Source organism: Arvicola amphibius, chromosome 1, assembly GCF_903992535.2.
Source record: "Arvicola amphibius chromosome 1, mArvAmp1.2, whole genome shotgun sequence".
Taxonomy (NCBI): domain Eukaryota; kingdom Metazoa; phylum Chordata; class Mammalia; order Rodentia; family Cricetidae; genus Arvicola; species Arvicola amphibius.
The window spans coordinates 170,431,279-170,459,264 of record NC_052047.1 but is presented as its reverse complement, the minus strand read 5'-3'; the positions used below and the strand labels follow the sequence as shown (position 1 = coordinate 170,459,264).

Genomic DNA, 27,986 nt, shown 5'->3' with positions numbered 1-27,986 from the left:
CTCCCCACCATCTGCGTAAGTAAGCACCAAGGTTCTTTGTCCCATTTACACTGTCTGGAAGAAGTCACTTTTCGAGCCATCAAGGGTGGCCATGACGACTCAGCTGTCCTCTGAAAAGAACCCCAGGCCTTAGGATTCACTCTGAGTTTAAATTTGAGAGTGGCTGTTTGACAAGGAAAAGAAGTCTCTTTGGCTAACGTTTTCAGGGGTGTCACAGCCCAAGCTGGCGCTGCACACCTGGTAGAGGCCTCTGAGAGCGTCCAAGCATGGTGGAGTAGCATCGTGTGTCAGGAACACAGGTGAGAGCAGTGAGCAGTGTGCAAAGGGAATTGGAGAGGAAGAGATGAAAAGGGAGAGCCCGTGAAGGAAAACTGAGATCTCATGAGAACAGCCGTGATATGAATTAATCCCATCCAAACCATCCAAGAAAGAAGTCAGCTTCCTGCAGTAACCATATGGGCCTGATTCACTTTCCACAGAAAACCATTAATGCCTCTTCAGGACCAGTCATCAGCTCTTAAAGTCATCCCCGCCTTACCACTGCCTTGGAGACCAAGCTTCCAGCTGATGACTGTCTGAGGGACAACCCAGATCCAAGTCACACTCCTCTGTTCAGGACTCACCATCTTATCTTCTGGCTGGCCCCAGGCAGCACCAAACTCTCACCAGCATTTTAAACAACTGTTTACATTGTGTCTTCAGTAAGACTGAAAGCCCCTTGAAGCCGTGGAGTGTTTCTTCACAATTCCCAGTAAGATGTAAGTGTGAGTCACTGAGATACTAGCAGAGGAAGTGGAAGATTGATTTCTGAAGCTAAATGTTACTTTGTATAACTCTACTTTGAGACTGCCAAAACAGGAACTGGAGGTGGAAGGAACCATTCAGAGAAAAGACATTAATCCACATGGTGTTGGCACATAATCCGATCCTGTCATGGAGCCTTCTGCTGGTAAACCTGTCGATTGTCCAGGAACTGACATAGACAGTGTGTCATTATTACTATAAAGATATAGCTCTTCCTCTAAAAACATCCGGAGTCTGTCATCTGTCATTAGGAGCAGTTACCATGTGTTGAGAGCATCTGATTTCAAGAAATTATCCAAGGATCCAAAGCTTCTTCAAGCTGAATTGTGAGGAAGTGGCCAAGACATTCAAAGAGCCACACTTTCTCTAGTGGTGCGTGTGATGGTGTTTGTCTAAAAGGACTGTAGACTTCCTTATGGTTCCAGGGAAGTCTTGGGTCCTAGTCCTGAACTTAGTTCTAGGTTTCTCGCTTCCTTTTCAGAACCTGAAGACTGAGGGGCGTGCAGCTTTGCGGTGTGATGCCAATGCATACCTGAGCATGCTCTCCAAGCAAAGCCCCTTCACATCCCTGGTTCTGGGGATTCTGCTTTATCCTCCCACCCCATCCCCAGATCTCCAATTTGGATGGAAGACTTTTGACTGATAACATGCCATCTAAGCATAAAAGCTATGTGTTTTGGGGGGAGAATAAAGACAGCGATCTCAGGTATTCAAAGTGACTTCGTCCCGCTGGAGGTTAGACTGGAAATGGTTTAAGAAACAAAAATGTTTAATAAATAAGAATATTTTATTAAATTAATGCAATACAATGACAATTAGATGCAAAATAAAATTTACATTTAGGGCGATCCACAACACAAAAGTATAAAGTGCCATTACAATCCAACGCCGTGAGACGGTGTTAAGATTTCAAATAAAGTAAGTAAGTGGAGTCTCGCTCGACTATATATTTTCTTAAACTTCATACAAACAGGACATTGCCATGAGAATCATCCCGCAAATAAACGTGTGAACGGGTAACAGAAGGGTTCCCTTGGGGGTTCTGATTTATCAGTCTTACCTCTGAGACAGGATTTCACTGTGTTGCCCTGGCTGACTTGGACTCTATGTAGGCCAGGCTGGCCTCAACTCATAGAGATCTACCTGCCCCTCCTCCTGAAGGCTGGGATTAGAGACATGTATGCACCACCATACCTGGCCTGTTTCTTCAGCCCTGACATGGGACCAGACAAAGAGGACTGAAAGAAAGCTCTGGGCTCTTTCTCCCCTCCTCCCCCCAAGAAAACATTATCTTTGAGGCCCCTGTGGCAATGAGAGGCAGTGACCTTCAAGGGTTCAGGCAGAGCTAAGGGGCAGGTCCAGGGCAACCAGCAGGAGGAGCAATGCTGGGATTTCCAGGGAGAACCTATAATAAGCAAGCGGAGCATCTGTGTTTAAGAAAAGAAGCAGAGGGAAAACAGCAGTACCAGCACTGTGTCTCGCTGAGTGACCCAGAAGGCTACCGACTCCTTGGTGTGCTGAGTCACAGAGAAGGCTACCGACTCCTTGGTGTGCTGAGTGACCCAGAAGGCTACCAACTCCTTGGTGTTCGGTTGACTCAGTGCACCCTGGGGACTCATGGTCTCCCTTTGAGCAGACATAAAATAAACCAAACACAAATTCAGTGAGCGAGTAAGTAAGTGCTCTATAAATGGTATCTTACAGGTAGGGATAGCAGACACAATGCCTGGCCTAGGCAGTATGAGAAACATCTGGAGGTATGGGAAGGAAAACCCTAGAAAGGAGGCAGTTCCCTTCTTGGATCTTTAAATAGGGTCCAGCAGCTGCATAAAGATCAGAACATTAAATAAAAAGGGCAAATATAGAAAATACACAGTGAGCTACTATTTGGGAATTAAAATATAGATATAGGTACTTTAACATATATTTCTACCTATTAATCGTCTTTGGGAAAATATATGTGCAAAAAAACAACACCAGTTGCTTCTGGGAAGGGGCTAGCAAGGCTAGGGCAATGGAATAGAGTTTTATTTTGTCTTTGGGACCGTTCTGAGTCAGCACCCTGTTGATATGTATTTGGATTGCATGTGTGTCCATGTGCATGTGTAGTGCATGTGTGTGTGCAGGCATCATTTCTCAGGCACTGTCTACATTATTTTTTGAGGTATCAGCTCTCATAAGCCTGGCCAGCCAATGAGAGTTAGGGATCTGCCTGTCTCTGCCTCCCTGGTGCTGGGATCAAACACATGCAGATATACCCAGCTGTTTTTGTATGTGGGTTCTGGGGAACAAATTTGGGGATTTATACCTTGTGAGGAAAGTGTTTTACAGCTGAGCTATCTCCCCAACCCTCAATATCATTTAGATAGAAAAATAAAAAAGAACTTTTAAGCAATGCCAGATATCACAAGGAGGATGTGAGACTGTATGGCGAAGGTAACCAATCAGATGTAAATCCAATGCTAGACAAGGAACTCAAGAGTTACTTCCAGAGTCTTTTAAATATAGACTCCTTGTCAATGAACATTGCTTTGAGTATTGAATTTAAGCATATGCATACGCATATCCAGCCAGTACCCTGGCTTGCATCTCTATGCTCAGGGCCAGCATGGTATACAAGGCTGTGTGAAATCAATGCTACTTAAGCAGTTTTTAAATTCATTTCTTAGCTATAAACTGTATCCTGAAAGGACAGAAATCTGATAGCTGTTATTCTGTGGGCAAGTTACTTAATTGCTCAGCTTCTTGGGCTAGTGGAGAAGTGAGTACCCTGAGGGTTGTTGCTATGGAGATGAAATGAGACTGTGGCATGTAGTACACTTGTAAAGCTGACACTTCAATGGAACAATTACTACCACAGAGCCTCAAGGACTGAGAATAAAGATTATTCAAGTCGAATAGCAAGAGCACTGTCGAACCAAGCGTGTGTTCTCCACGTGTCCCGCTTACACTAGTAGTCACAGAGGACATCAAGCACCTCACAAGTGCACTTGCTTTTCTGCCTGTGGACAAGTTGGTAAGCAGCAGTAGAGTTTGGTGACCGTATGTTAGCATCTATTATGTTTTAGAACGCAGCAGGCACAACCACACTCCCTCGACAACACACACAAACTCAAAATAAATAGGAACACTCATACTTCAACACTCGTGACTCTCCGCCGCCCATCCAGGCACCGAGTGGAGGGAAAGGGCACTTCTGCAAGGGCCAGATGTTGAGCCAGGGGTTCTCAGCCCACTTTTCCAAGATGATTAACGGGTAACTTGCTTATTGGTGTCTCCTGCAGAAATGTCCTTTGTCCCAGGCTCGCCTTTTTTCTCTCTTCTCTTGTCTTCCCAGGTTCCATTTTGAGTCCTTGGGCCCACATCCCAAGGGTCCCTTCATTCACAGACCACAGACTGCCAAACCCACCTCGAAGATCAGAGGTTTCCGTGATGCTTACGTCTCCTCGAACTGTGTATCTAGAAGGGACAATAGTATAATAATCTCACAGGGGCAAGGAGTGTGCAGGGAAATGCATGAAGACGTGCAAGACAAACAAGTTGGATGTTGCTAGATCATATGATAAGGTTGCAATAAGACAGAGACAAATCTGACAACACTTGCATGCTGACAGATGACTGAACACCCTTGTTTGTCCGGGACTGCCCTGGTTTTTAAAATGGAAAACCTGCTGGACTGAGAAACCCTCAAGCTGAGCAAGCTAGGCTGGTTCCTCGGGTAACTCAGCAGCATAAATGGTAGTGCACACGAGGGAACCTGCCCAAGTCTGCTCAAATTCATGAGCCAGCTGCCTGGGCTCAGTGGTACCCTTGGGTTCTAACCACAGTAAAGTGAATTAGAAAACTTAATATAGCTTATTTAAAAATTTAGGGCAGTGAGGGTTTTCTACTTCTATAAACATAGACATTAGCAGCAGAATGAAATGGAGCACATAGCATGGGAACGAAAGTTCATGGTGAGGCTGAGTGTTCCTGCCACCTTATTTTATAGTCTTGGCTCTGCGTTCTCTACTGTAAAATGGAGATGATTCTCATATTTATAATGAGTTAACAGCTGACCGCACAGCAGAACCTTTTGTTTAATTACACATTCATCTGACTCAGCACTCTCTCTGGTTGCGGGGCTACCAAGGTATCAGCAGCTTAGACAAAAGTGCCCCTCCCCTCCTGCTCCCAACTCTTTGCAGCCCTGAGCTGGGTTTTACTATGCAGGACCATCCCAGAATTTTCTCAGCTGTGGGAGTTGTGAGGCAGAGGAGCCCCTGGTCCTCCTTTGGAAGGAGGGGAGGTCACGACTAGTCAATTTCTCTTGTTATAATAGTCTTTTCTTCTTCCTGTTTATGTTTTTTGCTATGTGGTTCAGGAGGCTTGCAACGCAATATCCCCCTGCCTCAGCCTACAGAGCGCTGGAACCGCAGCCCTGCAGGACCAAACTGCATTGTCTTTCCGTTTACCCATCCCTTCTGTTGCACTTACTGTTTTGGTTTTTTGACTTTGTGTCTTCGAAGCCACATTTCTCCACATCTAGAGTTTTCACTGAATGAAGAGAAATCGATCTTAATTCCGTTGAGCACAACACTATGACCCACAGTGACTCAAGTTTCAACTCAAGGTTTTTATAAGGCATTACTCAATCTTAATCACCAGACTTTTAGTCCACAAGCTTCCTTATTCCAGGTCCAAAACCCCAAAGCTAATTATTCAACAACTTAGTACACATTCTCTCTCTCTCTCTCTCTCTCTCTCTCTCTCTCTCTCTCTCTCTCTCTCTCTCTCTCTCTCTCTCTCTTTCTCTCTCTCTCTCCCCCCTCTCTCTTTCACCTCCCTCCCTCCTTTCCTCTCACCCTCTCTCTCCTCTTTGTCTCTCTCTAGGGTTGTCTACTTTGTTTCCCGTCCTACCCTCAGAGCTGGCCAACATCCTGAACTATTCTATTACCTACTGAATCTCTACTACACTCATTCTCCATCAGTCCTTTCCAGACTCAGTTTGGCAACAACCCCTTCCTTGCACAAGCCCAAGTCTAGTCCTAGTCCAGATGTGTCACTGAAACCTAATGTCACACCTTGGCCACCCTCTTGGTTCTGGTCAGGGCCTGTACTTTGGACACAGCTGGTTGCTACCCCCACAGTTATATGGCTTTCCTCACACACTCATCCTCTGAAGGATTAAAGGGGAATTCCTTTCAGAAGACTGAAGTTCATTTCCACATTTTACTTCCCTATTTGGCTTCAGGCAAGTCCATACATCACTGGCTCTCTGGGTATACACTTCAAAGTACTGGGGAAAAGGTTTTCTCTAAGTCATCTTACAAGGGGATGACATTATTTGAATGCACTCATTTTCCTAGATTTAAATCATTCTTATGGGTAAATGCTGAAATCAATATACAGAAATTATTTAAAACACTATGTCATATTGATTCCAGAAAGTCTGCAAAAAAAATGCTTTGTGGTAAAGATAGCAGTTTTAGACAGAAATGTTTCCCTACTTAGGGTACCCAGAATCCAGCTCAATAGGATGTCGCAAGGAATTCAACTTGAATTCAACTGAGACCAGTAGGCACAATGGGTCTCTTCAAAGTCTGTGGTTATTTGCTTGTTAAAAGGAACCTTACAGCTGTCTTCTTCAGCCTCCAATGCTACCCGTCCTACCCCTACACCTACACCTCACCTCTGCACACAGGGGTGCCGCCCGGCTCTCCTGTGAACGACTGAACGGAGGACGCCGCAGTGCTGCCTTGAAAGCTGAGTCCTTTAGCTTCCCTGTCCAACTCACACCCCTCCAAAGTACAACACGGTCCAACGGCACACTCCCAGGTAGGAGAGGCTGCGGAACAGCTACGTGAGCAGGGCTGAAGGAAGACTCGGGCCCCGGAGTCACAGCTCAAACTTACTTTGTCTAAGTGAAAGTGAAGGGCACAACCTTCAAGGTCAAGTGTTTCCCAGGAAGGCTCTGCTAGCCTGTTGGGTCAGGCAGCTCCCTGTGGTACGGGGCTGCCCTTATCAAGTTAGGGTAGGTACTGTCTCTGACACTGCCTACTCAATATCGCGGTAAGAAGACCTTCATGGACTTTCCCCAGGCAACAGAGAAACCACAGCGGTGAAGGAAATACCTTGTTTTCTTAGGCAGAAGACCAGGCCTACAACAAAGACCACCAGTAGAAGCGATCCCAGAAGTACCCAGTGAGTCCTATTACTTGGGAGAAATTCTGCAGGTGGTTCTGAAAAACAGAATTGAAAGATGCCGACTAAAGATAAGGTTTTGCTTGGAAATAGTCAGGAGAAAGGTCATTCCTGAAATCTAGTTTGGCTCTAGGGTAATCTTAATTACTAAAAGTCAATAGCCAGTCAGGGCTTGCACACGTGAAACAGACTGAACGCTTCTCCCGCAAATGGCTTTAGAAACCTCCAAGACTGAATTCTACCACTGCGGATTGACTTTGAAACCTCCAAAGGTTTCAGCCTATCAAACAGAAATGCTAGGGATGTCTTGTGTGGCTATCTGTGACATGTTTAGCATAATGCCACAGAAAGTGACTGCAATATTAAATGGGGACCTCGACGAAGTAAGTTTCTTGTGCACTCTTTAATATAGACACTAACAGCCAACATGGCATGGAAGGCCCACTCTAGAACATGGAAGACCACTGGGCACTGTTAAGCAGCTTCTGCCTTCCACACCTGTGGTCATGATTGCGGACCAATATGTGTTTTTATCCTCCCATGTTTGAAACTCTCTTGACATTCTAGTCATTGGCTTCTCATGCCAGTGTCTCTATCTGAAGCTTTGGGAAAGGTAGGTCCCAGGGCACGAGGACGCTTTGGGATTGCCAACTCCTATCTCTTGTTGTAAGTCAGTTCCTGTTTGTCCCCACTATGAATCAACTGAGATCCACAATACTTAACTACATGGTTTATAAAGCCTGTTCACAAATATTGTACTTGCATTTCAAAGTAACAGATGTTAAACCTACCAACTATTTCTTATAAAACCAAACAAACCCAAGTTACAGGCAAGAAGACAGAGGGGCTAAGAAAGTTACTCCAGGATGCCCCAAAAATAAATTGCCATCAAACAGCTTTTGTTGTTTTATTGTGATGATGTTCGCTTGTTTTGTTTCTGAAGCAGAGTCTCTTGTGATCCATGCTGGCTTTGAACTTGCTAAGTAGTTGAAGATGACCTTGAACTTCTGCGCCTCTTGCCTCCACCACCGAAGTGTTTGGATTACAGGTGAACCCTATATCACCAGGTTTATCTGGTATTGGGTGTCAGCTCTTTGTGGATGCCAGGCAAGTACTTTCCCAACTGAGCTACATCTCCAGCCTCATAAAAAAGCATCGAATGGCAGGAACCCAGTAAGACAGCTTTTATGAGGGAGCCCAATTCAGTTAGGCTGTCTTCCTGGTTTTCTACATTTGTTTGCTCTTTCTGGTTCCAAGTCCATCCTGGGCTGTGTTTTCATATTAGTTGACTTTTCTGTGTAGTTTTCTTTCTTTTTTCTAAGCTCTCTAGAGCACTACTGCTGGTGGACATTGGAGAGGAGGTGAAGCACAAGCAACTCTCTTCAGAATACCCTGGATTTAAGTCCTCCTAATGCTCTGAGCCTCTCACCTGGCTGTCCCCCATCCCATCTATTTCTGTAAGGTAACAAGCTTAAAAAAACAGCTGAACTTATAGAGGGAAGGTTCTCAAAGGATTTCCACACACTACAGCTCATTTTATCTGTACGACAGCTTTGCCAGGCAAGTTACAACCCTTACAGGGCACGTGAACTACACAGAAATCTAGTAGGTTGCCAAAAGACATCAGCCTCATGTTCTATGCACAAGACAGACTTCCTGGAGTTGAAACATCAGAGCAACACAGGGGGAAAGGATCCTTCATACTGAGACTAAGACGAAAGGACAAAGCATTTGTTTCCTACTACAGAAGCCCTAGAGAGAAGACAGCAGCTCCGCTATGAAAGTTGAGTCCTTATCTCATGCTCCCATGGTGCCCCAGCTGCGACAGTTTTTCCTACATTGCAGCTGTCCCCTGTTCTCCTGGAGCACAGTGACTTTTGTCCTACTCATCTGCCAACACTCAGTGCCTAACATACAGTTTGCCATGAGCAAATACTCAATAAACACTTGCTGAATATTTTTTAAGTAGCACTATAGCTTGTGTGCAAGAAAATGAGGAAATAGCATACATTTAATAAACATAAGTGTTGTTTATCCATGCACTCAGTCAGCTGGCACTGAGTGATTATGACAGACAGCTGTCATGCTAGGGGAGAAGGGACAGAATTGGGCAGTTTACCTGGGATGATCAACTCAGCTGTGTAGTTTTCCCCTGACTGTGATCTCCAAAATGTACAGTAGAAAACATCATTAGCTGTTGCGTTGATCCTCAGAGTGCTGGTCACATTGAAAAACTTCTCTTCTGTCTGGGAAGTGGTGACAGTGGTCTTGCCACTCAGGGATTGGTTGTCTCTGTTTGTCCAGATCACTTCAGCTTCTGGGTAGCCCTCAGCCTGACATGTTAGTTCGTGCTCAGACGTGGCTGGATCCATGAAAATTCTGTGGTTGATTTTGTGGTACGGGGCTAGATCATAAGCAAAAAGAGGTCAGGGCTCTCTCCCATTGCAGGTGCTGTCTGCTTACAAATACTATCAACTTGGGCCAGTTCTTGGGGAACTATGTCTCCAGCTCAGCTCAGGGAGTGCGTGCTAGTCTACCTCAGGTTTTCTGTTCAAATCTGGGCCATGTTTGGGCTTAAATAATCACATTACAGGAATAATCACACCGGTGAGCTTATTGGGCTCAAACTAAATGTCTCAAATAAATAAAGCAAATTGTCATCTTGAAACCAAAGGTCTTTCTATCTAAATATAAATTATATCTATTAAATCAATAATCATTGTTCTGCCCTCAATGTTTTAGTGAGCCATTTAGAACCTAGGAGAGAGACTTTACTACCTACTCGCAGCCAAAGACATAATAAGAGTGTTGCAACATATTTTCACAGAAATTTGACACAGAGCAGCTAGTATAAGGCAAACTGAAATAATGACATGATGTTTTGTTGCCCTTGAATCAATAAAATGACCACCAATAAAATAGGTATAATTATGATTTCAAAACACAAAAGGGCTTTTATGAACACTTGAGCCCTAAGTCTTGTACTTGTCATATTTAATAACAATTAAAAATGAAACCACTGATTATACCTTATTAAATAGGCACTTCGTGAAATAATGTCACCACAATAGCGTCTATCCCACACTGCCCAAGATTTAATTTTTCTGGGAATTATAGGTTTACATTTAAAATCACTGTCAATGATAGAACATTTGGAGTGAAACAGTTGCTTTCTAGTCTCACTCTTCCTGGGCGTTAGTTGAAGAAGAACATGGTGAACCAAAGGGTTGATTCATCCACACAGATTGAACCCCCACAGCTTTTATCTCTAAGATAAGAAGATGGGCACATGCACGAAGACGCAACGTTAAAATGTAAGAACTTCTACTTATGTGTTTGCTATAGTACCTGTTAAATTATTTATGCCTCATACCATTGATGGTAGTCACTGTACGTCACTGTCAGCCACAGGAAGGAGGAGGGTTACTGTGGATTTTTCAAATTCTCCTTTTTGTTTGTTTGGTTTTGAGAAAGAGTTTCTTTCTTTTTTTTGTTTTGTTTTGTTTTGTTTTGTTTTGTTTTGTTTTGTTTTCCAAGACAGGGTTTCTCTGTGTAACAGCCCTAGATGTCCTAGAACTAGCTCTTGTAGAGCAGGCTGGCCTTGAACTCAGAGATTCACCTGCCTCTGCTAGGATTAAAGGCGCACACCACCACCTCCCGGCTGAGAGTTTTGTGTAGATCAGGCTAGCCTCTTGAACTTGCTAAGTAGCAAAAGATAACTCTATACCTCCTGAGTGCAGGAATTACAGGCAAGTGTTGCCACGACATCTGGTTTTAAAGTAGAACTTCATGAAAGGCAGGCAAACACTCTACCAGCTGAACTACAGACCCATTCCCTGTGTCTACTTTTAACTGAATTAACCTTTTTTTAATGAGCTCATTCAAAAGTCTCCTTATAGAAACAGAGATTTGAAGATAATGCTAACAATTCCACACAAAGCAAAAAATTCCACACAAAGCAAAACAAAATGTCAGAAGTGACTTCATCAACCACTTTCTGAAGTTAAAAGCAAATACTGAGTTGGAAATTATAAAGCATTGGCTAAAATAAGCTTCAAGATTCTTGAGACCATCTCCATTTCTTAATGGTGAATTTCATCATAATATACACCGATGCTGTCACAATTGGTAAGACATTACACATATTGTTTATTCCAATTATTTCTCCTTTGGGATGTCTATTTTTGTCCATTTCAAGAATAGATCATGCATTATGTTGAGTCAACTATATGAAATCGATGACAGTTATCTTCTTTTGATCTTCAAAATGACAATTTCTTATGATATAAACTATGTGTTGGTGCCAATTTTATATTTTATAATCACATACAAGTTTATGGCGCTTTACGGAAAGGCTAGACAAGCAAGTTTTGTTTTGCTTGTTTTGAAAACTCTGGCTCAGATCTCTAATACTCTGCTACCTAGCTGGCTGATCAAGACCAAACAAAGTTCAGTTTAGTTTAAAGTCATTGTACAGCTTGATGCGCACTCCAGCAGCCCAAAGCTAGGCAGCAAAGCCCAATTAGCAAGGGCACAGATTTCAGAAACGAGCTAGTTAGGTTTAGGACCTGGTTTTATAGTTTTAGATGGGTGGAATTCGGGTAAACTGCATTATTTCTTTGGACCTCAATTTTTAAAACCTTCAAATGAGAAGAATAATGCCACATATCATTGAATCTAAGATGCCATCCATTGAAAGACACATTCAGATTTGAAAGATAGTAAGTAGGAAAAAAAACAGCATGGCCATGATCAAGGGTCTCCTCCACAGAGTCCTGTTAAAGATTAGATGAATTCATACGAGCAAAAAGCCCAGGCTCGTGGCCTAACATGTATTAGGAGTCACATAAGCGTTATGCAACTTCTCCTGCTACCACCAGCTGAACGAGTAGGACCAGGAGCACAGTGTTCCTCCCTTTTTAATCTCTGCTTCAGTGGGTCTTCAGAAAGTTCTTACAGCTCTTGGCAAACAGTTTTGGCAATCAACTTTCCCATATTCAAGTGTGTTCAGAGAACAAACATCTTAAGCTAATGGTTTTTGAAACAACCATTCCTTCCTTCAACAAATATTATTCTCTTTTCTTCTTGCACAGGAACATGATCATATGCCAAGGCATAGAGGCCCAACAATGAATAAAACAGACCCAGCCACTGCCCCTCCGGTTTGTGTTCTAGACGAAAGAGAGAATAAAAATGATATTCTGAGACATATTAGATGGAGACAGATAACACAGAAAAGATTTAAACAGGACTTGGGGATCTGGTGGGCCTTAATCATCTATCCATATGATTAAAATGTTTCCTACAGCTGCTTAATATCATTTAAGGTCCCAGAAACATTAAATGAACATTTCATTTTTGTGATACTAATTTCAGTGATTAAAACTAAAGATTTCAATTGAAAGCCGGATACCTGGGGTCTTGTGTAACCTTTTGAAAGTATAATAGCACCCGAAGAGATCATGGCAATTGAGTTAATACAAAACTACAGCCTTTCACATTTCAGTTTTGAAATGCTTCACCTTTAAAATCCCAGGGTGAGTGTCCACCCTCCCAGGGAGCTTTACTGCCACACACTTGCAGTGATGGGAAGAGAAAGGGGGCAGCAGCATTACTGTGAAATCATTTGCATGGGAGATGACTCAGGAGTTCTACTTCCTCTGCATGCAAAGCTCCTACATGCCAGCCACCAAGGTGCTAGAGATGGAACCCAGGGTTCCACACATGCTGGGCAAGTATTCTACCGCTGAGCTGTGTCCTATGTCCTCAGTCCTGTTCCTATTCTTAATCTTTTTGTTTGTTTGTTTGTTTGTTTGTTTGAGAAAGGGTCTTGCTAAGTTGCTCAGGCTGACCTTGAACATGATGTGTGTGTGTGTGTGTGTGTGTGTGTGTGTGTGTGTATCCCAGACAAGGGGTATATATCCCATATATCCCAGACAAGGCCCTATTTTGCCCTATTTTGTGATTCTCCTGTCTCAGCCTCTCAAATAGCTGGATTTGAGCCCAGACACCCCCCAAAGCCACAAAGCCCAGGCTCAAATCCTTGGTCTAGCTCATCTAAGCTCCCAAACCACTGGCTGCAAATGACAAGATGAGATGGGAGTAGAACGCCAAGGTAGCGATGTCTGAGAGAAGATGAAACGTTCACACAAGCAGACCTTCAAGTCTGCTTGCCATCAGCTTTGCCTCATCAAATCTCCCTCCACGGAGAAGTCATCAGTTCCAGAAGGTTGCCTTTAGCATCAGAGATATTGTGGAGCAGATAATCTAGAAGACAGTCTTCCTCACCACAAAGTCAGCTACTCCCAACAAGTCACCAGGGATGTCTGGACACAGAGACTTAAACTCTATGATTCCTTCTTCCTGACTGATAAGATTGTTCTTTCCCCCTACCTCAGGTTCAGCAACCTTGACTGATCATGACCTTCAGGCTTCATAATGCCTTTAAATGTCTTGGAACAAAATAGACACCTCATACTTGCTGATGAGCTAACACGTGCTCAAGATATGAACAACCACATCCCTTCATTCATGGATGTCACAAAAGACAATGAAAATAAAGACAAGTGATATTTTTATAACAATGGTAGCTTTAAGAGATCCAGCATCAGAGACCCATTCATATGCCATCAAATGGACACATTATCCTAACTTCTACGTAATGTTTTAGGTACTAGTTATCTTGATGCCTTATAAGAAGTGTGAACTTTTCCTATTTTTTTCATAATACTGACCTTCACACTAGTTTAGGAATAAAAAGATTACAGGAGATTATCTAATTCGAGTCAAATGTTTAACAGATTATTATGAAAACCCAAAGAAGCAGGCAGATCATCTCAAACATACGCCTGGGGAAGACAAAGTTCAGCTCACTGTCAATCAGGGAGAAGTTTTGGCAGACCATGGAAGGGGGTTCCAAATTGAAAGGACGCCACTTTGGGAAGTATATGAAGCAAGGAGCCTTGGGGAAATTCTGGTCCTGGCAGGCGTTTGGATTGCCTGTGTGAACGCTTGGGAGAGGTACAACTCTCAGTTCTATGAAACCCAACAGCGAAAGCAGGGGTGGTTAGTAAGGTAATTTCCTTCCCTTAGCTAGTTCCAATCCAGAACCTTAAACTCAAGTGACCTGCTGATATTTTCTGGGAGTCCTTTTTCAGGAACTTATACCACTAGTGCCTCCTCAATGTACTCCCAAGTGACCCTAATAAAAGTCCTGGAGACAAAACATATGTCTGGTGGGCGTGGCTTGTACCATCTCTGTGGAAGAATGGCTTCTTCTGTACTTAACATCACCAGTTTTCATCCTTCATAGATTGATCTTTTCTTTTTTAATGTGAATCGTACAGCAGGCTGTGTGTGTGTGTGTATGTACGTACGTATGTACTTACATACATACACATATATTGGATTTTGTATGGAGATACTCAAGGGAAGGAAAATATGCTAAGCCTGATAGAATTTTTTAAAAAACCAATCCAGTAAAAAGGTTCTGGAGGGATACACAAATAGCATATGCATGCCATGGATGATGGTATTGCAGGGAGGAAGGACATTTTTATGATTCTATTCCTTTCCATGATATCCAAATTATTTTTAAGTGTATATATTGCATTTACAATGATAAGAAGCAAACACCTGGCACTTAATCTTTGAAAGCTCACAGTGCTGCAGAGCACGGCTGTGCATTATCTGATACTGGATCTCACTTTACTGTCAAACACGAGATGCTAGGAGTATTCATTGGTGAAGAGTATGAATGAATCAGCCAACCAATGAATGGACGAACAGGCTGCGATTGTGTGAAAAGTAGGTGTGGACTTCCAACAATGAAAAGCTCTCTGCATTACAGAGATGTCTTAAACACAGGTCAAGACTTTCTTATCCGGATGGATTCTTACCATTGACTTTCAGTGTGATCCGCTTGTAGTCTGCGCCACCGTAGCTGATCATGCAACAGTAAACACCGGTGTCCCGCAGCTTCACGTTCGTGATGTGAAGCCCAGCATTTCCCTTTAAAATCTGTTCCTTTGGCAACGAGGCTCTCCCCTTGAAGCTACTGTCTTGCCGATCTGTCTTTCCATCTACGAATTGAATAACTTGATGGTTGTCCTTCTCCCAGTAGACAACTAAGGCGGGCAGGTCCAGCTGGTGTTCTACCGGGAATCTGCATTCAATCGTGACATTGCTGCCGTGCTCCACCACGTACAGGTCCTTGGGAGCCGTGATGGTGAAGGCTGAAAAGAAAGTGGACCGGCCTTCAGAAGACAGAAAAGTCCTCCAAACACATTTGGAAAATGGGTAAAAGGTTACAATCATTTTATTTGTTGAACTGCATGAACACCAAAACTCTTCTTTAAAATATCTTCACTGGGAAGAACACAAGCAACTTAGATAGTATATTCCCAGCCTTGTTTATAAGAAATCAATAAATACAAATATCTTACCAGTGCGCCATTTCCCAGAGATCTTTAGGAGTTGTGCATGGGAAATGGACAATCTTTTTGTTTTGTAGTAACTATAGTTTTATAGTAAGCCCCCCCCACCCCCACAGGTCTTTGTAATTTTTTTTTAATTTTTTATGTTTGCTTTTGTTTGTTTCCAGTGCTGGGATATGGAATCCAGAGCTTTGTTCATGCTGGGCAAGAGTTCCACTACTAAATCTACCTACAGCCCCTGTATTTTCCTTCATCTTTTACAATGATACAAGTAACTTATTTACGAAGAAGGAAAACTAGAGTGTGCTTTTAATAAGCAAAATACAACTCCCTTAGATTATTTTAGGGACTTTTAAATTATTTTGTTGCATAGTAAGCTACTTGCTATGCAACATGAGGACCTGAGTTCATCCCAAAAGCTATGTTAAAAACCAGCTACAACAGAATGTACCTGCGATCCTAATTTCAGTTCTCCTACAGTGGGGTGGGAGGTAGAGACAGGAGAATCCCCAGGAGGTTTGGGGCCAGCTGCCTGCAGTCCTTGGCAATGAACAACAAATAAGAGAACTTGTCTCAAACAAGGTAGAAGATGAGGCCCAACACTCAAGGTTGCCCTTTGACCTCCACATGTGTGCCTAGAAAATGCATGTGTGCATTCGCCCCACCACCACCACCACACACACTTCATATGCATACACACACAAATTACTTCTATTTTCAACTCAGGGTTACAATACCGAAAATACAGAACCCACTGAAAAGATTTGGAGACTTACCTCTTAGCAAGTGGCAGCAGACTGTGAACGTAGCGAGGGTAAATATCCTCATGCTTCTGGAATTATCTAGAAACGGGAAACACAGAGGGGGTACTGCTTAACTCAAATAGCCAAACAGTGTGCCATCACTAAATGATCTGTCCTTCTCATATAGAAATAACCCCCAAGAGCCAGGACGGGATGCACAGATAAGCCAGCCGGAACCAAGCACGCTCTGTGAATGTGGAGACAGAGACAAAGCTGAAAGGCCGGTACTTTCCTTTCCTAACTCAAGGCTCTACAGAACCAAGTGAGGAGAAATTAGTCTGGTGAGACGAACATCTTCACATTGGGTTATAAGCCCTCCAAATCGATAACGTACATTCAAAATAAGCCAAGGGAATACCCCCCCCAACTCCTCCCTCTGCACCATGCTTTTCAACATTGAGAATTAACTGTGAAGCCTGCCTTAGGCAAAGCTTCAAAGCAAAGAAAAATCTGATTTTCACTTTCATTTTTCAATGCTTAAATTGAGTTTGAAATCTTAAAAAAAAAAACATTAAAATCTCCCCTCTGCCTCTTACCTACTCCAAATTATAATTCTTCTTCCCAATAAAGAGAGTAAGTATACCAATAACAGGAGTGGGAAGGGAGGAGAATTTGATTTGGCCCATTTACTAAGGTCTGGATGCCTCAGGACCACTCTCTGAGATGTAGCTGTCAGATCTGGTCTCTATTCTGCCGACATTTTTCTAATTCACTCAGGGAACACTGAATATCTCTTCTTGAGTCTGGCACTGTTTGGGGCACTGGAGGAGCAGGGAGCAAGAAACAGAAGGCACTCTTCCTTGGAACTGATGTCCAAAAAGGGTGGTCAAAGACAGTTAGTACTACACCCCAGCCAATTCCTTAACATCTTCTCTCTTCTGTGTTACTCACGTTTACAACTGTCATAGGAAAGTCAGTCCTCCTTCCTAGCGTCTCCTTGGCCTTTGTGCCTACTCACAATCTATTTGACAGGCATATAAAGTGGAAGACTAGGGCTGTGGGCATTCACTCTCTACAACTCAGTAAGAAAACTATACACGGGTTGGGAGGAAAATAAACAAGAGCCCCACATAGTTCAGAGAATAATAAATATAGACATAGGAAAGGACACTCTTTCTAAGAAAGTATATTGAAGATTTATGATAACATTCTTGACCTTTTGCTCTTCCAAAATTATAGCTTCCTCATAGTTAGTGTTAGTGAAATACAGGTAGACAGGATTTCTGGACTTTCATTGCTAAGGATGTGAAACTGTTTGTATGGCTTTTTAAAGATCGGTGTGGTAAGCTCTGTTAAAACTTTAACTGTGTATGTCATATGATCTCTTTTTCCCTGTCTTAGAAATCCACCGTAGGAAAACAAATGAACACAGATATAGCAGGGATAACATGGCTAACAACAGCCCCAGACTTGAAACACCCTATGTAGCCTCAAGGCGAATAAACCTGGATGTACTCCGAAGACCATGAGGGGCAGAATTTAGTACATGCATAGGGAATGAGTTTGCCAAGTCGTAGGAAGGAACTTGGAGGGCAGCGCATAATGCAAAAATATACTTGTGGTTTAAAGAAACCCTCAAGCCCATCTGAAGATACTGCCTGACCATGGTTATCTGCAGATTATCTTCAGTGAAACGTGACTTCTACAGGGACCACAGGTGAGTCCTCACCTGTTCGTAATTTTAAAGGAAGAAAGACAGAAAAGGAGAGATGGAACCATGAATGGTCTCTTTGTCTTTCATGTGTGCACCCAACTTTCAAATGAGTGAATAAACGCATGTTTTACTTTTATTGTTAGAATAAAATGAATGATTTCACCTACCAAACTTCCGAGTGTTTGGCGGATGAAGTGATGGAATGTCAAGGACCCTGGAAATGGAGTCTAGACATCTTCAGTGAGGTGAAATGACCATGAGTTTATTTTAATGTTCTGCCGTTGTTACAGAAACGACTGTGCGTGCATCACATACACTCCCTTCAGGGAGTATTTGGTAATACTGGCTAACAGATTTGGTTGCCAAAGTTTGCTTGGGAAGGAGGAGAGCCACTTCTGCTGTGATGATATAGAGGCCCGAAGGCTGCCAAGACCTCTCAGACATAGGACAGCGCCTGACGGCAGAAACAGAGCTGGCCCACAGAGCCACCGGTGAAAGATGGAGAAACTGTGGCCACTCTGAGCGTGTCTGTAGATAGTTTCCTTTCCCCCAACAATGAAACAGCTTTTCTCTACATGTTTAAGATTTATTCATTTCATATGTAGGAATGTTTGGCCTGCTTGTATGTATGCGTACCACATGTGTGCCCGGTGCCCACCGAGACCAAAAGAGGACATCAGAGACCCTGGAGTGGGAGTTACAGAGGGCTGTGGGTCCCCCAAGAAGAGCAGTAAGTGCTTTAAACCCCTGAGCCATCTCTCTAGTCCCAGTTCTTCTATACATTTACTAGCCATTTTAAAGTGTAAAATTGTAAAAAAAAAAAAAAAAGTGTAAGATTGTGACATAATTTCTGTAAGTCTTGTATCTAATGGGCCCTTTATTGCTAGGTGTTGAGGGTTTTGACCCTTTTTTTTCAAAATCATAAGTATGTGTGTATTTAGGCAATGTTTGGTGAGTACCTATTGTGTGCCAGGTCCAAGGCTAGGCCTGGAAGATAGATTTCCCTAACGAGAATTGCTGGTCAAAGGAGAAAGTACTTTCCCAATCCGTGACACATTCTGAAAATTGATATCATTGCATCTTCCCACTGTGCCAACATTATTTTTTTTACTTTTTTTTCTAATTCAATTCTTGACAAATGCAGCTTGAATTTTTTTTGAAGAAATGCTTAGTTCATGATAATTATCTGATCAATTATTTTGTCTCTTAAGGTCATAGGCTTCTTATTGACTATTATAAACCCTTGAAGTTAGAAAAGGGCAGGATGTAACAGCAGCTGAGAGGCTGAGGCAGGAGGATCTTGAGTTTGAGGTCAGCCTGAGCTACATAGTGAGACACTATCTTTAAAAAGGTGGGGGGGACATTTATCAGAAGAACAAAATAGAGTGATTCATTATCCTCTTCCTAACACTGGGCACATATTTAAAACCTTTCTCTCCCATCATCTGCCCAAGGAGATGAGACAGGATGGCATACCAAAGGACGCTGAGCTAGGTCTGATATTCACCTAATTCAGTACCGTACCCTCCCTTCCCTGGCTCTCAGAGTGCAGCTGTCAGCTGTTGGTAGAGGGAGGGGAAAAGAGGAAGCCCAGGGACCTCGTAAATAAGCGTGGTCTTGACCTCTGAGCCAGCACCTCTTAGTTGGTCTAAGAGCACAGGATCAACTTCTTCCTCGGGCAAGAAACTGTACTCTTTGATGAATTCCCAGCCGAGAGCAGAGACAGGGCACCAAAGTATGAACAGTGGAAGAAATGACAGCTCGTTCAAGATGGGGAAATAAGCTTGTCCCCGGGAAGTCCAGAAGAGCACCCTGGAGCACAGCTTCTCTGTCTTCCCACAGAAGGCAGGAGGGGAGCAGCCACAAGCTTCCTTTCTCACAAGTAAGAGTGAAGATTTACCCGAGTTTCTAATTCTATCAAATGATCCTAAAACCTGAACTCCTTCCCTCTCATCCCCACCTTCAGGACTGTGACTGCTGCCACGACCTCCTGTCTACGCTATTCAGCTGGAAAAGGCTAATATTTTCAGAGTATAAAGTTCTTCCTAAATACTGCCAGTCACTGCCATTGTCAGCTGCATATACTTTCTGGAACCCATCTTCAGTTTATTTTTTCCATATAAAGGTCTTTCAGATACCCAGACATAACTAGGTAGCTTTAAGAGTTTATCTCAAGGAAATACCCAGCTATGTTCCAGGCAACTGCACATAGTGATGGCCAGTGAATAACTGAGCTAGTAACCCACTATAAATAACCTGGGCATCTATCAGTGGGAGAGTGATGCCCTTAATTATCCAGCACAATGGAATACAGCAATAAAAAACTGGCTATTTAACTCATAGGAGAGCATCCACAATCATTTATTCAGATTAAAAGTAGGTAAGATAGAACACCGTACTTACGATAACCCCAAGCTAAACCTTGATATAGCCAACCAAGGTCAATGTGTCTAAGAAATTTATGTTAAATTCTTTTTATGTTAAATTCTTCTGCTCCTCTTCCAAGACTCCTTTAGGTCCTCTGGGCAGATAGAGTAAAAGTCTTAGGCTCCAGCGCCCTGGATCTTAGCAGAGGAAGGGACCTCAGGAGATGCTTCAAGTAGGACGACTTACCCAGTCATTGCTAATGAACAATCAAAGCCGCGCTAGGACCAACTCTTCTGACCCAGCTACCTACCCCAAGACCGGATTCATAAACACACACATTAACACTAACGGTGCCTTATCACCAGACAGATTCTGAGGTCTTAGCCATGCAGGGCTCTGCTGCCTATTAACCCATTGTGTTTCCCTGTTGCCTTCTTCTCTCTCCATCCTCAAAGGATCTAGGACTCTGGCTCTAATGTGCCCTGCCAGCCGCGGTCTCGGGACTCGGCGTGAAGACGCTCCCTACCTGTAGGCGGGGAAACAGGCGGCGACCTGCAGGTGCAGTGTGACTTGTGTGGCCAGACGCTAGCGAGTCCCCCCAACCTTATAGCGCAGGGCCCGCCCACTCTGGGTTCCCGCCCTGCTCAGGGCGGGGCGGGAACCCTGAGCACCTCCGCCCTGAAACCGAAAATCCGAGCCCTGCGCGAACCTGTCCCATTGGAATTCCTGCTGAAGGCTTCAGGGTCCACTTTGTGATAAGAACCTGAATTTACCGAAAACACGAACTAGGGTCCGGCGTGGTGACGAACGCCTTAAATCCCAGGACTCCAGAGACAGAGGCAGGTGGATCTCTATCAATTGGAGGTCGTCCTGGTCTACACAGAGAGCTCCAGGGCAAGCAGAGCTACAATAGTGAGACCCTGTCGTGAGAAAGAAAAAACAAACAAACAGAAAACTATTTTTTAAAAAAACGAAACTAAAAGTGAAAGTGAAACTTGCCTTCGCTTTCTTGTAAATCAGGTTTCCTAAAAGAACCGCTTCTGAATCAACAACTATGAGCTGTTATTTGGGTGGCGGTGGGAGGGGAGGGTTGGGATAGGAGGAGGGGAGAATACCTGTGAAAGTCAGAGATCCACCTTAGGTTGTCTCTCTACATCTCCCCACCTTGCTCTTTGAGAGAGGGTCTCTTTGCCCCAACTTCGCGTTTGCAGTTGACTAGACTCACCGGCCAGTGTGCTCCAGGGATCTCCGCCCCTTCCCCTCTCCCCATACCATGTCACTCCGGGGTTCAGTCTCTTATTTGTGTGTGCTGGGGACCCGACTTTAAATCTTCCGTTCTTGAGCAGTAAGCGCTTTAAAAAACAAAACATCTCAAGTCATACGATCTCAGACTTCAATATTATCTTCAAAATCCAAATACCTTAATTACTGTCCGATTCCCCACCTCTTTCAAGCCCTTTCTGGATTTGTGACCATCTTGATGTAACTTTACATACAGAGTTACACAGCATAAAGAGTTAACAACAGAACGAATCTTGGGTTTTAATTCTAGAAAGTAGGTGTGTCTATCTCTATAATAGGAAACATATTTTTAAATCGTGGATTTGGTAACTTCCTCAAAGTTCCTCGACATAATGAAACTCGAGTTGCCTTGCCATTCAAGAAGTTCCCATGTCGAGCCATGCCCTTTATGAATCTACTTGACTGCCCTCTCAGGATCCAGGTGGGGGAAGTCTAGTCTAGGTAAAGTCGAGAAAGCTCTTCTGGGAACTGGAAATGTGGGCTTTTTCCAAGAGGAAGCAATGGGAACTCCAAGGAGTATTGTGTCATTTAAGCATCTCACTGTTGGACCTCAAGGGCCTTCTTCATGCTTTGCTTTTCCCAATTATTCACTAAAACTACAGTTCTACAGCAGTGCTCTGAGAGACTATCAGGCTGCCCTCTGGCTTGGCTGTAACCGGATTGTTCTAGAGCAGTGCTCTGAGAGACTTGGGCTGCCCACTGGCTTGGCTGTAACCGGATTTTCAGGTTCTCAAAGCATCTCTAGTCTCTGTTGGAGGATCTCTAGAGAATGTGGATCTCTCGGTATCATTAATAAAATTGGAATAGACTTTGAAGGCTCAGCTGAGCTACTCCCTCTTCCAAATGTCTTTTGAACCCTAATAATGGGATAAAGTAGTTTTCTCAATTTTAGTGACTAAAAATAAAAGTTAGACTTCATATGTCGAAATCCAATTTAAACATATGTATGTGTACGTACACAAGCTCAGACAAACACATTTCTAGTCAACAGTTCTCTTCTCTATAAACCATAGCCAAGTCCCAAGGCACATTTATGATACGTTAGCGTGGTCGTATAAAAACTCAGGTTTATAAACAATTCACTCTAGAAACTCACTGTTTAGCTGAGTTCTTTAGCTAAATGATGCTTTGACAAGTGAGAATTAAGTCATAGCCCCTGAGTAGTTTCTTACCACGTGAATCATTTTTAAAACTACAAGGGGGGGGGGAGGAGAAGGTGTTTTGTTTTTGTTTTTACAAAAGCATTGACGAGGGTCAACGTGCAGAGTCAACAGAGAAGGCCGGAGATAACTGAAACTCACCCTCCCCCAGTTCTGCCCCTGGGAACTGCAGAAGGCTCAACCTGCTGCTCGCAATGATTTGCATGTGAGTCCTCCGAAAAATACCCTCACCTCTCCACCTGCCCTACACCTCAGATGCTCATTTTCCCATGAAGTCAATCACGCTCCTTAATAAATTTGGTATCCTCCAGAAGGAGAAAAATAGGACGTGGTTTAATTTTTTAAAAAATTATTTTATCGTTCCAAAAATCTATCAAATAAGCCCAAATAACCTAAATAAGGGAGAAGCAGCCCTGAAAATGAATTGAGTTTTCTGATTTGGACAAAATAAAGAGAAACATTCAGACAAGAGAAAACCAGTGGCTAGCTAAGACTGAATAGTAGAACATGCTGGTCATCTCTAACATCTCCATTTCCTGTCCTATCTCACCTACCCTATTCGTCTGGGGCAGACAAAAACCTCCTTACCGCTCATGTTCCGCTTAGTTGACGATGAAGACTAACCACCAATGGGGAGGAAATGCACAAAGTGAATTCTGGAGAGAACCATGAGCCATCTGCAGGAGGAGCAGGCTCAACAGGAGGAACTGGTGTGCACTGTGAAGGTGAGAAGCCTGGTGGATTCTGGGAGCCAGCATTGCTGTGGCTGGAGTCTAAACTGAAAGGGTCTGGAAGGTTGAGGAGGAAGGTTGGATTCTCGTTGTATGCATATCCATAGTATAGCTTCAGCCAGAGGAGTCTATAATGGTGTTCTACAGACAGCATGCTAGCCAGCTGAAGAAGGCAGGCTGAGGAGCATGTGTTCATGGAAGCCAGGAGCTTTGAGAAGATGGCATTATACTTCAATTCAATTCCAAAACTATCCGTGGAGAGGTAAAGTCACACCCCACATGTCAAAGGGAAAGCCCCACAGGATAGATCCCATGACAGATACCAATCTTAAGTCTAGGCATCTAGAGCTTCTGATGGTCTCGCGATGAATTAGGATTTTCATGACTCCCTCTGGCTTGTTTAATTAAAGTAACTTACAAACTGGGAGAAACAGTTTACCTATGAGAATTAGTTTATTATAAAGGACATCACCACTGATGCAGATGAAAGAATACACAGGGCAAAGTATGGTCAGGTGGGAGCTGGAGGGAGCTTCCGTGCTTCTCTTTGGGTTCACTACCTTCTAGGACCCTTTAGATGGTCTGCAGCCCAGCTGCTTGAAGCTCTAGCTCAGAGAATTTTCATAGAGACTTCATCAGCAATCAGTTCAGCTTCCCAGCCCTTCTCCCTACTGCGGAGGACAGGTGTTGGGGGTGAAAGTGTCAAGCTCTCTCTGCCCACAGTCTGGTCATTCTAATGACAAGGTCAAAACCAGGAACTCGCCAAGAGTGACTTCACTGGAACGAAGGGCATGTTCATCTCTCAGGAAATTCCAAAGAATTTGTAGCTATGTGGTCATATATCAGAACAAAAGACTACCAAGCACCCTTATTAATCAGACAATTATAACAGGTTTCTAAGAATTGTATGCCAGAAAGTGGAATGGAAACCAAAAGGGTATACACACACACACACACACACACACACACATATATAGGTATGTATACACATACACACATATATAGGTATGTATACACACACACATATATATAGGTATGTATACACACACACATATATATATAGGTATGTATACACACACACATATATAGGTATGTATACACACACATATATATATAGGTATGTATACACACACACATATATAGGTATGTATATACACACACATATATATATAGGTATGTATACACACATATATAATAGGTATGTATACACACACACACATATATAGGTATGTATATATGTGTGTGTCTCGGGATATCACATGTAATAGGGCAGACCATTTTATTTTACTTTTTAAATTTTGTTGACTTTATATGCATGGGTGTTTGGTCTGCATATATGTCTGTGCTGCAGAAGGCTGTCAGGCCTTCTGGGAGCGGAGTTACAGAGAGTTATAGGTTGCCATATGGGAGCTAGGAACCAAACCTTGGTCCTTTGGAAGAGCAACCAGGGCCCTTAACTGGATGAGCTCTCTCTCGAGCTGCAGTTCTTAGAGTTCAGAGACTATTTTCTGGGGGAGAAGGAGAAAAAAAGAGGAGGAGAAGGAGGTGGTTATCAGAGGAGGGGACCAGGCTGCAGGTCTTGGGACAGGAGGCTGAAATGGACAGGTTGAGAACAGGGTCATGTGAATTGCACGGGTTCCAGAAGGAGGAAGTTAGCAGGGGTTTAGTCAAATGGTACTGTGACGTCACAGCTGAAAAGCACCCAAAGGAGAATCATCTATGAGCTTCCTGCTCGTCCTTTGTGCAGAGTATTTACATACAGCTAGAGAGAAGAGAGTTCACGCCCATATCAATCTTCCCTCGCGCGTCCCCAGTCAGGCTTATGACTCTTGGGATGCTATGCAATGCTTCGAGTGGAACATGTGAAGCCTCCTCCAACTCAGGTTACACTCTGAGCTGTAACGGCCCCTGCTCAGAACAGCTTTCCTCCACGTTCTGCCCCCTCTTCCACTTCTGTCATCTTCAGTTACTGCATTTCAGTGACTCACCTTGACAAGCTGAGCATCATCTAAAAAAAAAAAGCTATCAGATTAATAAGATGAGATGAGACTAGTAAGATGTCACAATCACATGATTAGAAGTATCAGTGATCGTAAAACAGGTAGTATTTAAAAGTGTCAGACTCTCGTCTACCTACGAGACTACCCAACTTGGAGAACAGTCTTGGGAGCTTTAGTTCCTGAAGTTGGCTCTCTTGTACAGGTGCTAAAATGGAGACCTACAGTTCATGTACCTTGTCAAAGCTTACATGACAGGAAATGATACAAGTGGGATTCGAACCCGGAACTCTGGCTCTGGTGTCTGCTACCCAGCGAATACCAGTGAAACGAGTGTCCTTATCTACTGCCATCAAGCTGTAAGCACATTGGATGCTTCTACAGCCCACTCAGTTAAACTCTGATTTACTGTATGCCCCAGCAATTCTACCCCTACAAATACACCCAAGATAACTTAAAATATGTTCATAAAACTAACAATGTTATTCATAATAGGCCAAAATAGAACCATCCATAAGTCCATTGATTCTGAGTGAACACACAAAATGTATTGGGATATTATTTAGCCTCAGCAAGAAATGGAGCAATGATTCATGCTGTAATTTATTTGTTTAATTTTTGCTTCTAATTTATTTAGTGTGCATGTGTACAAGTGAACACTCATGAATGGAACACCTATGAATGTCAAAGGACAATTTGCAGTGATGGGTTCTTTCTTCCACATGTGAATCCCAGAGGTAGAACTGGGTCCCAGGGTGGTAAGTCCATCACCCCACTGACCCATCTCACCAGTCCCTGTGCTATAACTTAGATGAACACAAAAAATAGTGTCAAAGTAAAAGAAGTCAGTAAAAGCCATTTTGTTTATAGGAACAGTCCAGAATAATCAATGATGGAGGAGAGTCATCTGTCTCTGTGTTACTTTCATTGGTTAATAAAGAAACTGCCTTGGCCCTTTAATAGGAGAGAAAATTGGGTAGGCAGAGTAGACAGAACAGAATTCTGGGAGAGAGAAGGCAGACCCTTCAGGAAGTCGCCATAGTCAGTCGCCATGCTTCTCCTCTCCAAGACAGACGCAGGTTAAGATCTCTCCTGGTAAGCGACCACCTCGTGGTGCTACACAGATTACTAAATATGGGTTAAAGCAAGATGTGAGAATTAGCCAATAAGAGGCTGAAACTAATGGGCCAAGCAGTGTTTAAATAAATACAGTTTCCATGTAATTATTTCGGGTGTAAAGCTAGCCAGGTGGCGGAACGCAGCCCCGCTGCTCCATCTACAAATCAAATCTTTGAAAAGGTGGAAAATAAATTAAGATGGGTTCTGTAGATTACCTGCATGCGACATGATCCATAAAGATGGGTTGTATAGATTGACTGAGAAGAACAGATTCATAACAGAGGTCTAGGGGAGAATCTGATGTGGTCTCAGTGACACAGATAAAGCAAAGGTCGCCAGGCTATTTACTACCTCCGCTCCCAGCCTCTGGGCAGAAAAACGACTTATACATCTCTCCCTTTGAAGATACAACCCTGCCTGTTTAACATTTCTGGTTCCGCTAGTGCTTATCTGTGGACACAAGAACAGTTATGCCTCCTAAGGTTGCCTTTCTCACCTTCTCTGCCCAAAGGTGGGCACGGCTTCCTCTGCTGAACATTCCTGTCAGGCATTCTTGCCTAAGGGCCAGCTCTCTTCTGGCTTTAGTAACCACCCTCTCTTCCTGGGCCCTTCAAGAGGACAGGTAGCAGAAGCTCCCACTGTTGCCAGCTATGAGCTACTGAAGAATGCTATCCAAGGGCTGAACACCGTGTCTGCATCTAAGTCTGTTTTCTCATTTAGCTCTCACTACTCGATAATCAGATGGCTTCAGTCCTACTGCAGACCGAACGGAATTGAGGCATGGTTTGTCTACACGCATAAACGTTATCAGGGATCTGCTGCTCAGCTCCCGTTAAAAGCTTTTACTCTTGGTAGCACACCTGCTCTCACAAACAGAAAGAAAAATATTGTTGCAATTTTCCCATCCGGCTACTGAACAAATCATGTTTGAAATGAAGAATCTAGAAGTCAGAATACAGAGAACTGAAGTCGAGGGCATCTACACAAGCCTGGGAGGTCTGGGTCTGGAAGAGGTAGACGCCTTCTCTACGGTGTGGCAAACCCCTGGGTAGCAAGGGTAAGAGTGCTAATGGGTCCTCGGGTGTTTCTTCAGAGGTTGGAGAGCCTTACTCCAGACACACACTGCTAGCAGGAGTACGTAATATGGGAAGGGCAAAAGGTTACATGGAAATTCTGATCACTGTTTTGCTTTTGTTTCTTGTTTACCTTTAAGCCATTTGATGGCGGCATTTTTACAGGGTCGGGACTCGGAGGACTTGAAATGGCATTTCCATGCTGCTTCCTCGACTTTCCCTCAAAGCCACCCAATAAGTGTGGACGCAATTTGCCGCTCTGACCCTCCTCCCAGCTCAGGGCGCGGGCGCCGGCGCCGGCACCGGAAGAACAACCCAGGCCTCGGGAACAGGAGCCCTTAAAAGATCCAAAGGCCAC

At 43.5% G+C, this 27,986-nt stretch overlaps 1 protein-coding gene across 3 annotated transcripts; it reads right to left on the bottom strand.

Moving 5' to 3' along the window:
* Positions 1 to 1,572: 1,572 nt before the first annotated feature.
* Cd274 (CD274 molecule) lies at positions 1,573 to 27,917 on the bottom strand. Of its 3 annotated transcripts, XM_038340397.1 has the most exons (10): positions 27,762 to 27,917; positions 25,428 to 25,447; positions 21,472 to 21,598; positions 20,956 to 21,166; positions 16,199 to 16,264; positions 14,886 to 15,221; positions 9,107 to 9,391; positions 6,918 to 7,025; positions 5,281 to 5,340; positions 1,573 to 4,263 (listed from the first exon to the last, which is right to left on the bottom strand). In XM_038340397.1, the coding sequence occupies exons 5-10, from the start codon at positions 16,248 to 16,250 to the stop codon at positions 4,241 to 4,243; spliced, it is 864 nt and encodes a 287-aa protein (XP_038196325.1). In that variant the 5' UTR covers positions 16,251 to 16,264; positions 20,956 to 21,166; positions 21,472 to 21,598; positions 25,428 to 25,447; positions 27,762 to 27,917; the 3' UTR covers positions 1,573 to 4,240. The 3 variants fall into 3 exon arrangements, with proteins under 3 accessions (XP_038196325.1, XP_038196338.1, XP_038196317.1); XM_038340410.1 differs by lacking the exon at positions 20,956 to 21,166 and having other exon boundaries at positions 21,362 to 21,598; XM_038340389.1 differs by lacking the exons at positions 20,956 to 21,166; positions 21,472 to 21,598; positions 25,428 to 25,447; positions 27,762 to 27,917 and adding an exon at positions 20,773 to 20,838.
* Between the last annotated feature and the right edge of the window lie 69 nt (positions 27,918 to 27,986).

What these genes read in the sequence shown, in the direction of transcription:
- Cd274 (XM_038340410.1), bottom strand. Translation starts at nt 16,250, where the DNA reads ATGAGGATATTTACCCTCGCTACGTTCACAGTCTGCTGCCACTTGCTA. An exon ending in AGCTGAGTTGATCATCCCAG is followed by an intron (nt 7,026 to 9,106) that starts GTAAACTGCCCA and finishes TCTGTTTTTCAG; the next exon opens with AACCACCTGCAGAATTTCTC. An exon ending in CTTCTGCCTAAGAAAACAAG is followed by an intron (nt 5,341 to 6,917) that starts GTATTTCCTTCA and finishes CTCTTCATTCAG; the next exon opens with TGAAAACTCTAGATGTGGAG.